This window comes from Bison bison, unplaced genomic scaffold, assembly GCF_000754665.1.
Source record: "Bison bison bison isolate TAMUID 2011002044 unplaced genomic scaffold, Bison_UMD1.0 scf7180017864506, whole genome shotgun sequence".
In the NCBI taxonomy this organism is placed as follows: domain Eukaryota; kingdom Metazoa; phylum Chordata; class Mammalia; order Artiodactyla; family Bovidae; genus Bison; species Bison bison.
In genome coordinates this window covers 2,229,448-2,240,255 of record NW_011495063.1, presented here as the reverse complement: position 1 = coordinate 2,240,255, position 10,808 = coordinate 2,229,448, and the positions used below count along the sequence as shown (strand labels likewise).

Genomic DNA, 10,808 nt, shown 5'->3' with positions numbered 1-10,808 from the left:
GCGGGGATCACTTTCACCTCGTCGCCTGTTTTCCTGGGCTGTCCCATCTATTTCAGAGAGGGATGCTCCACCGGGCAGTCAGACTGTATCTGGGGAATCGGCTGAGGTGAGTGTCCGGGAGGGTTGTGGTACCTAAGGGACCTGAGAAACTCATTCCCAGATGCTCAGGGCCCGAGCCCTGTTGTAGCTGAGTGGACATCACGTGGATATGGACAACACCTGTTGTGTAGACCAGCAGGCAGAAATACAATCATGTGAAGAGGTACTAGGGAGAGAGATTCGATACCAGCATTAATTAGTATTTTATGATAGATCTAATAAAATGAAACAGGACATCTGCTCGGCCTGAGTTCTAAGTAGGTGGAAATAGACAGGATGTACTGTCTCCTGGGAACACTGGAGAGAGAGAATTCAAGTCGACTGACCTGAAATTTATGCCTTTGCGATTCTAGTGGGACGCCTGAGGGCAGGTGGTGGGGATAAAAGAGGCTGGGGCCTCCTCCTGGGACCTCTGCAGGAATGGGCCCCCGGGTGTTCAGGTTGCTTCTGATGAGCATGTTCATGGTGCTCTTCGTGAATGAGAGTAAGCCTGGTGAGGGTGGTACTTGGTGGGCAAATGGGCGGGCAGAGAATGTATGGGGAGGAAGAGAGGGACTTGGTGACTTGACTGGTGTGAAGTGGTTCAAGGAGAATTTTTCTTCTTCTCTTTACAGGAGACAGAGTCCTGGGTGCAAACAAATGTACGGTGCAGTTCATTTTCAGTTCTTGGATAAATAACGCCACAAAGGGAGGGAACATTTTTGAGTTCTTTTCATATTATCTCTCTACCCTCCCTGGCTACACTCCCCTTTCCCCACTGACTGTTCTAGTGTCTTCTTTTAGCCCCCAGCCTTGGGTGAGAGGGGGAGGTCTTTAACTTCTTGAGGGGAGTAATGACCCCCTGACAGAAGCTGGGAGGGTGTCCGCATCCCTCCTGTGTGTGTTACATCGAGTGTAAAGGTTTCCAGGTGGGGGTGGGCTTCTGAACAGAATCCCTGTCCCTAGAATTCTGCATCAAAGTCTTCCTCTCTTCCTTTAGGGTTTCAGCTTTGCCGTCGATGTGAATTCCACAATGGATACAGTTGCAACCACGTGATTGGAAGTTGCTGGAAATTTAAAATAGCTAACCTGAAGAGAGCTTGTGTCACAGACAACTTTTACTATTATGATCGTGTTGCAGGTAAGTGGGGTTAGAAAGAGACAAAAGATACTATCAGTGGTGGCCATGATCCCTGGACTCAACACGTGGAGGGAGACTGGGACCATTGCCAGGTGGGAAAGTAGGATTCTCTGTACACAGACCTGGGATGGAGGCTGTCTGGGAGGCAGATACCTTTTGCCTGGTCCTGTTTAGAGAGACATAGATGAAATGCAGATATAGCTTTGGGGCAAGTTTCCTGTGTTTAGGAGATTTTTGAGGTTCTGGGGAGATGTCATTGCTAGGAAGATGATGAGATCAAGCAAGATGATCACATTTACTTTTCCATTCTCTTTAGATAGATATAACTACAGATACTCAGTGCTGTCTTGTAGGACTTGTGAAGAGGGATCATTCATGCTATTTCATGACTTATATAGAGAAACGTTTTGCTGCACTGAAGACAATTGTAACGATCCTGAGAAAAATATGGACATTTCGAAGATAGCAATGTCGTATCCATAAAACAACAAATAAAATAATTAGGATTTTAAAAAACCATCTCTCATAGTTATTTTTTCCTTTTCCTTACCGCCTGGCCACATCATCTCATATTTTCTCAGAACCCAGACCCCGCTACTGTATTCCAGTAGATCTACTATGCATGCTCTTTCTTCTGATATTGCTTCCATTAACAGGAAAGTGCAAAGCCATAGGCCCCCCAAAGCCAACTCTGCCTTCTGGATGGATTCTCATCTATTAACTCCCTGATATCTCCTGGCAAGCTTTACTTGCCCTTAGGTCTGATGCTAAATTCAGAGTTCTAAAGTTTCTGGCTAAGGGAGAAGAGTATTTTTCTGATGGAGCTTCTGAGAGAAAGTCAGGAGAAAGCAGAGGGTATTAAATTAGGGACATGAAATCACAAGAGATTGTGGGAGTATTTGGGAAGAGAATAGAAGAGGTATTTGGTGGTGGCCGGAAAGGGCTGGTATTCCACAGGGGCTCGGGAAAGTCAGTGTGAAATCAGAAAACACCAACTTCCGTGAAAGGAATAGTCAGTACATTAAACTCAAGAATCTTAGGATTTTTGTTTGTTTCCCATCATGTTATCTTATTTTCATGTTCAAAGCCAGGTATATCAGGATGGGCACTTGGCTGAGTGGTGGTCAGCTACCCTGTCTCCTGGCATGTGAGCAGTACTCGACCACCCACTCCTCAAAAATATTTAAATATTTTCTTACATTCAGTGTGCTCATGGATAGAAAACTGAATGTCTTTCATCTACTGGCACAGTCCTGCAACAGAAGATGTCAAAGAGAGATAAAAGTTTCAGATCTTCACCATAGTTTTTATTAGAAGATAATTAGCTGTGAAATGAAAATAATTCCCAAGTTATTATTTACTCACTTTTGGTTAAAAAAATTTTTTTACCATATTAACCTTTCTGTGTGCTAGAATCTATAAACACTACTATTTTTTAGGTGTATAATTATACACACATGTACATACATATATGTAAAATATATCATGCTTTGTAATATTCCTCTTGATTATTGGGCTTATGATTGGTTATTAGTTCTTCCATATTCTATTTTCATAAATAGAATATATTTTTAATATTTTATTATACAAATTATTATTTATTATACAAACTAAATATTTTCAATTTTTGCTGGAATTTCCCTCAAATTGTATCATGTTATTTTTTTTTTTCTGAAAATACTAGGTTTTATTCACCTCCCTAAGATAACCAATAACCATACTATTAGTTAATAAGCTTTTCTTATAGTAAATGGTGTCACCTGACATACAAAAACCTGTTAATCTAAGTTATCAGGTGTAGGCTTACTGGAAATTCTTAACCATATACTTGTCTTGACAAGTTTTGCTTTTTGAACGATGAATTGTCTTAATGCAAGTCATTGTATTTCTGTAACAAAGTAATGAAAGGCACAGCTCTTGCAAGCAAACTTAAACCCATTCAACCAGCTGAAAAAATACTTCGGTTCTTCAGGAAAAAACTTAGCAAGACAAAAAAATCTGGTTCATTTCACAGTTCTGTTCATTTTCATAACTTTAATCTAACAGTTACATGATAAAAATACTCCAAGAAGAACCAAACTATATAGCAACGGACAAACATGCGTGAGAGATTCTGTGCACTCGATGCAGCTGGCAGAAAAACTAGTTAAAATGCTAATTAGAACAAATTTGGTCTTTAAAATATCAGTTCCTTTCCTTTTAAAAAAACTTCTGAGTCTACCAAGAAAATACAAAAACATAAGGCTGTAAGTAAATAATAGCTGTGTTTAGGCTATTACAGTGCAGGTTATCCTCAGGCCTCATACATCCTGCTTCACTGCTGCTTGCACTCTGCTGGGTTTTGATCCTTCTTTGGGTCATAGTCTGGATCATTTTCCTCATCTCCTTCTTCTTCCCCTTCCTATATTAAAGTTCAAAACGCATCCATGAAGTAGGTACACAGGAGGAAGGAATGGCTCATAATGTAGGGAGAACTTAATACAAGTTACTCTATAAGTCAACAGATTTTTCATGATTACAGAGTTTGGTGACAATGCAATTTAATTTGAAAGCTTTTAATATGAAAAATTTCCCAACACAACTTGAGACATCCAGACAGGTTTTATTGAAAAGATTTACTGCAGCCAACGTTGAAAAAGTTTACTGCAGCTTTTGACTTCTTCAAAGAGCTGATAACCCTCATCCGCTTCTTCACCTTCTTCATCATAATCATCGTCATCGTCTTCAATAGCTTCTCCAGTAAAGTATAACACTGATCTTGGGATTATACGCTCATGTAAAAAGTGACCAATTTCAAAGTCTGCAGCGAGGATAGCTTCAGAATCATCATCCAGATCTCCACTCTCAGGAACTTCAGGAGGGGCAAAAAAATTAAAGAAAGAGTCATTAGAAACTGTTTTGGTCACAGTACGAACTGTCCCACATCCCTTGTGTTTCTGCTTCTTCTTAATCGTTTTCAAAGTGACATTCTTCCCTTTTTTCCAATCTATCTGGCACCCTGTACAACCCATAATTTCTGGTCCATCAAAAGAAAAGGGATCAGAATCATCTGGTTCTGACCTCATCCTATATGTCTTTGTCAACATTTCATTTGTGAAATACTCATTGGGTTCAAAGTGAAATTCTAAGACAAAACTCATAGGCTGACCAGCATCTGAGAACTTCACTTTAATATCTTTCAAGTGCTTCAGAATAGGCTCATCATGTTCCTGAACCATATCACTGAGCAAGTCAACATTCTTAAAAACGGTCAACCAAAACTCAGGAATTCCCTTGGGATCTTCTTTTTCTTCATCCTTTTTCTCATCTTCAACCTTGGCCTTTTCTTTTAGCTCCTCCGAAATTTCATCTTCCTCATCTGGTTTCCATTCACACTCTTCTTCTGTAGGTTCATAAATGGCATTAATGATCTCAAATCGCTTATCAAACAGAGGCTGATAAAGAACAGCATACTTTCTTTCAAGATCATGAACTTCTTCATAGAATTTGGCTTCTATCTGTGCACATTTAACTTGAAGGTTTTTGAGAGCATTCACTCGTCTTTTAACTACCCTAGGCAAGCTTTCAATGTATCCTGTTGGTGTTTCTACCAGACCATCAAGTCTTTCTTGAAGGGCTGCAAGAATCTGAGGATTTTGCATCATCTGAACAGTCAGCTGACGCGCTTTGATTTTTGTTTCTTCACCAGTTTCTTCTTCTTCTACTTCTTCAACATCATCCAAATCTTGATCAAGTTCAGACTGTTCTTTGTTGTCGATGTCTGCCATGTTGTACAAATGCCAAATATCGGTGGCGAGCGCGGGGAGCCGAGCGGCCCGAGCTGCGCAGGCAGTGACTCAGGGCGGCGGCGGGAGGAGCAGGAGGCGGCGCCGCGAGCAGATGGCGCTAAAAAAAGCTCAAATTGTATCATGTTAGAATGAATATTATACTTTAACTTCTTGCAAAGTAGAAAATACAGTTGAGTCTTCCATTCAGCGTCGTTTAATTGCTTTATGTAGAATGGAGATAGTAGCTGCTGCTGCTAAATCGCTTCAGTCGTGTCTGACTCTGTGCGACCCCATAGACAGCAGCCCACCAGGCTCCCCCGTCCCCGGGATTCTCCAGGCAAGAACACTGGAGTGCGTTGCCATTTCCTTCTCCAATGCATGAAAGTGAAAAGTGAAAGTGAAGTCGCTAAGTCGTGCCCGACCCTCAGCGACCCCATGGACCGCAGCCTTCCAGGCTCCTCCGTCCATGGGATTTTCCAGGCAGGAGTACTGGAGTGGGGTGCCATTTCCTTCTCCGGAAGATAGTAGCAGCAGGCTCCAAATATGAAATGATTCATGGGGGACTCACTGTGGCGTGTGATTAGTTTCTAGAATGGTCCAAGAGGCAGCTTCACACTAAAGTCGAGCTGCAGCGTGAGGACGGTAGCTGGCGCAGGGAGGGCAGCAGGCACACACTGAGTGACAAATGGAGACCACGGCGACAGCAAGGCGGAAGCCAGGATTCTGCGGAGCGCCGAGGCCACGCCCCTCGGGTTTCCTCATCGCATCCGGAAGACTCCAGGTCCAGGCTTCCCGAGTCTGTCCTGTCTGCTTCCTGTCTTGGGTTTCCATGAGATTCTGACTCCCATACTGCCCCATGCCATACTGCCCCATGTTACAGCCTCCATCACCCCCTAATTTTCTAGGTCCAGTTGTGGTACCGCCTCACTCCTTACATTTTACAGAAACAACTGGGAAGTAGAGAGAACAGGGAGGGAGGCCAGTCCCTGAGCAAGTGCAGTTACTCTAGATGCAGGTCCAGTGTTCTCTTCCAGCCAATGGTGCCTTGGTGGGTGGTGAACCTAAGCTGGCAAAATGGATCAAATAAGACAAACCAATTGTATGTAACTTTCAAACTGAAGGGTTTAGTAATATTAAGAGAAATAGGATTTCTTTTGTATAAATGTGTGTCAAATCATAGATTTCCAAAAGAAAGGCGTTCATTATTGAAAATTGTCAGAAAGTCACATCTCACAACTTTTGTTTGCAAACTTTATACAAGTCATAATTGTATTGGAATCCAGGAACCTGGGTCTAAAAGCTCAATAGACACTTTTCAGAGACATTATATGATGGAGGCTTCCAATCTGACCTCGTGTTTTCATGGACTGGGCTCTAAAACAACTGCTGAATTTCAAAATGTGCCTCATGAGTATTTGATACACAAATGTATGTGGATTTCTTGATTTATGCTGGTAAGGTATTGCTAATGGGGACAAAGAAAAACTGGAAAAACAAAAAAAAATGATTTGTACTCTTTCAACCACGTGGGTATTTATTTGTTCTGTCAGAGATTCACTGGGGCAGGGAAACCTGCCCACTGGCTCTTAGGCAAACTAATGGCCACCAGGAAGGATGCTATGAGCTAGCTGGAGCTGGGAAGAGGCTGTGAGTCAGGAAGCTGAGGTGTTTACTGTGGAGTTCCTGGGTTGATTGCAAAGCTTTGCTTAGGACTGTCTAGGCAGGATTATGGCTTCCATTTGGGACACCTTGGAGGCTAGCAGTGTGGTTTATAAATCTCCACAACAAGTAGGATAGTAAAAAGAAAATTCCATCTAAAAAATCAGAGTCTACTAAAGTAGTGTAAGCCTTCAAAGATCTGAGAAATATAGAATTCTGCCACTCACATTCTTTCTGAAAAAATTTCTTCTGAGGAAGAAAGGAACTGTCAGTAGAAATGAAATTGAGCAGGGGGAAAAGATTAAGAAATAGGTAAAAGCTCAAATATTGGTAGGGAAGGAAACAAGAGATAGCAAATCTTGGATATTATTATAGAGATTGCTTTATAAAGATAAAAGCAAAGTTTACTTTGCTTTCAGTGCATTCAAGAGATGAAGCTAGCTCATAGCAACACTGTTTATAGTGGCCAAGACATGGAAGCAACCTTAATGTCCACCAACAGATGAGAGGGTAAACTGATACACACACACACACACACACACACACAAACACATATATACACACTGGAGTATTACTCTGCCATATAAAATGAAATATCGCCATTTGCACTATCATGGATGGATCTAGAGATTTTCATACTATGTGAAATTAAGTCAGAGAAAGACAAATATATGACATAACTTATATGTAAAACTAAAAAATGGTACAAATGAATTTATTTACCAAACAGAAATAGACTCACAGACATAGAAAACAAACTTATGGTTACCAATGGGGAAAGGATGGGGAGAGATTAATTTGGGATTAATAGATATATGCTGCTATATATAAAATAAATAAACAACAAGGAGCTACTGTATGTTGCAGGGGAACATATTCAATATCTTATAATAACTTATAATAGAAAAGAATCTGAAAAAGAATTTATATATTGTATATGTAATATATATAGATACATGACTGAATCATTTTGCTGTACACCCAAAACATTGTAAATCAACTATACTTCAGTTGAGAAAAAAAAATGAACCTAGAAAATGTCACCTGGTCCTTTGCAATCTCCAACGTAAAACTCTCCCTATGTAAAAAAATACAAAAATATACTTGACATAAAAGGGCTGCAAATGAACCCCATGTATATATTGGAAGAAAAATGAAACAAATCCCATGCATACAGAAAACAGTACCCGAAAAACACAGCTCCAAAACAGAAACTCAATGCGACATTTCAAAGTAAACTAACTGAAAGAAATGAGGGAAATGATAGAAAAGTGAACTAAGGTGAAAGAAATGATAGAAATTCTGAAAAATCATAAATCAAAAAGGATTGAATTGCTCCTTTTCTAAGAATTTGGTCTAAAAGTCACTTGGGGTTATTAAGGTAAGTCTCCATGGAGGAGATTAGGCCCAACATAGGGTACTGGAAGCCCAAACTGGCTGAGGATAACATCCGCGCATCTTGGTACAGAGTGCCAGAGTCGGACTTTGGTGAGGATGGCGTCCACGCAGAGCAGAGTAGTGGTGCAAGTATGTGAGCAAGGGAAGTTGGTGACTGAGTAGACTGGGTCTAGTGTTGGCTGTTAGGGTCCACACCACGTGAGAAGGCCGACGTACATAGAGATCAGTGGCAGCCTCGTGCAGAGTATTAGAGTTCAAGTGGATGAGTGGTGGTGATGGTGGTCTAGTCACTAAGTTGTGTCTGACTCTTGCGATCTCATGGACTGTGGCCTTCAAGGTTTCTCTGTCCATGGAGTTCTCCGGGCAAGAACACTGGAGTGTGGCCATTTCTTTCTCCAGGGGATCTTCCCAACCCAGGAATCAAACCTGGGTCCCCTGCATTGCAGGCAAATTCTTTACTGACTGAGCTATGAGGAAAGCCCCAGAAAAGGATTCAGAGACTGAGAGTTGTGAAGAGGGTGTCTGCACAGAGGCTAGCAATGGCAGTGGCCAGGAGTGGAGTGTGGCAGCCCAGGTAAGTGGCAGCAGTGGGAGTCTGCTTTTGTGCAGTGGAGACTGACAAAATACGAAATGTACTGAAGACAATGTCTCCTCATTATTGTAGATTCTTAATGTTGAAGGACTTATAAACACAGAAAGAGGTAATACTAGAATGAATCGTAGATGTAAGTGTGTGTTTGTGTATGTGTGTATATACGTTTGTTCTCTGACTATGGAAAGGACTTAGGAGTAGTGACACCCAATACTCTGATTTTTGGCTTCCAAATATCTTTTCCCACTAAATAGGAGTAGGACTTCTTGGATGGAAAGTACAACAGGCTTCTTGGATCTTGGACTATTTCACTGTGGCAGATTAAGGAAATGTTCTAAGAATGCTGGAGAATGTTGACAGAACTCAGAATCAAACCTGAAGGGATGCTTCCTGGCCAAATCTGAATATCAAGGTATGTATCATAGTATCAAAATAGGATCCATTAAATGGAATAAGAATTGTGAGTTTATATTTATATAATCAAATACATAAATGGGGATAAGAGAAAGACTTCCCTTAGTAGAATGTCAGACACAAAAGAAATGTTTGAATGAAAAAGTCACCAACTGGGCAACAATCATGGTAAGAATTAATTTAGGTGAGAAATACTAATGGATGATAAAGCTAGATAGTGAAAGTGGAAAAATAATGGATTATTCACATAATCTCAAAAAATTTCCCTACAATAGCTGTTAATTACCAAAAAATGAGTGACCTTATAGAAAAGAAATAATTTTAATTACCATCAGTTAGCATCTCTGGAAATGAGATGAAACAAAATCATGTACTACGTGATAGGATACATGAAAAGAACACAGCATCACTTCTATGATAATCCTGCCAAAGATCCCTAACCCAAATCTAATCATGATAAACACTGGGTAGTCCTAGTTTGAGGAACAGTGCACAAAATACTAGCATATAGTTTTTAAGGTCATGAAAAGAAAGAAATGACTATGGAACTTTTCCAGATTTGAGGAGACTACAGAGACATGACAACTATATACAATATTATTATCCTGGATTGAATTCATTTTCTATGTATGATATTATATATATAGATGATATTACATTATATATATGATATTTTATATATATATGATATTATATATCAACTGTGGTGTTGGAGAAGACTCTTGAGAGTCCCTTGGACTGCAAGGAGATCCAACCAGTCCATTCTGAAGGAGATCAGCCCTGGGTGTTCTTTGAAAGGAATGATGCTAAGGCTGAAACTCCAGTACTTTGGCCACCTCATGCAAAGAGTTGACTCATTGGAAAAGACTCTGATGCTGGGAGGGATTGGGAGCAAGAGTAGAAGGGGACGACAGAGGATGAGATGGCTGGATGGCATCACTGACTCGATGGACGTGAGTCTGAGTGAACTCTCGGAGTTGGTGATGGACAGGGAGGCCTGGTGTGCTGCGATTCATGGGGTCGCAAAGAGTCGGACATGACTGAGTGACTGATCTGATCTGATATATGATATTATTGGGAAATCGGTAACACCTAGATTGAGATCTATGATTTCATGATGGAATAATGTACCAATGCTATGTGATGGTTGTGGAGTGGCTACAAAGGAAAATGTCCTTGTTTTCAGAAAACACACACTAAAGAATTCAAGGATAATGAGGCATCATGTCATCAACTTACTCTCAAATGGTCCGGAAAAAAAAAAATCCTTGTGGTATTAAAAAAATTAGAGCTTAAACCAAACTAGGATTAGTCTAAATTATATGATTTAGAGTTTGGTCCTATTAAATACAATTTGAGAAAAGAAAAAAAACATATAGAAAAGCTTAGATGTGTGACAGCTAGCAAACAAAAAATTAACAATGAGGGACATTCAAGATATCCCTGTAAAAGACATTTCAAAAATACATATGACACTTTTGGCTCTGGTCTGCAGAGGATGACTGCAGCCATGAAATTAAAAGACGCTTACTCCTTGGAAGAAAAGTTATGACCAACCTAGATAGCATATTCAAAAGCAGAGACATTACTTTGCCAACAAAGGTCCATCTAGTCAAGGCTATTGTTTTTCCAGTGGTCATGTATGGATGTGAGAGTTGGACTGTGAAGAAAGCTGAGTGCCGAAGAATTGATGCTTTTGAAGTGTGGTGTTGGAGAAGACTCTTGAGAGTCCCTTGGACTGCAAGGAGATCCAACCAGT

General features: G+C 40.5%; 1 protein-coding gene across 1 annotated transcript; it reads right to left on the bottom strand.

The window, feature by feature from the left end:
- Nucleotides 1-2,892: 2,892 nt before the first annotated feature.
- LOC104980696 (nucleosome assembly protein 1-like 1) lies at nucleotides 2,893-5,109 on the bottom strand. Its single transcript, XM_010829472.1, has 2 exons — nucleotides 3,897-5,109; nucleotides 2,893-3,619 (listed from the first exon to the last, which is right to left on the bottom strand). The coding sequence occupies exons 1-2, from the start codon at nucleotides 4,984-4,986 to the stop codon at nucleotides 3,534-3,536; spliced, it is 1,176 nt and encodes a 391-aa protein (XP_010827774.1). The 5' UTR covers nucleotides 4,987-5,109; the 3' UTR covers nucleotides 2,893-3,533.
- Nucleotides 5,110-10,808: the final 5,699 nt, after the last annotated feature.

Excerpts from the sequence above, each read along its gene's own strand:
- LOC104980696 (XM_010829472.1), bottom strand. The coding sequence starts at position 4,986 with ATGGCAGACATCGACAACAAAGAACAGTCTGAACTTGATCAAGATTTG. Across the intron at positions 3,620-3,896 it reads AGGTGAAGAAGCGGATGAGG|AAGGGGAAGAAGAAGGAGAT; the intron begins GTTATCAGCTCT and ends CTTTAATATAGG.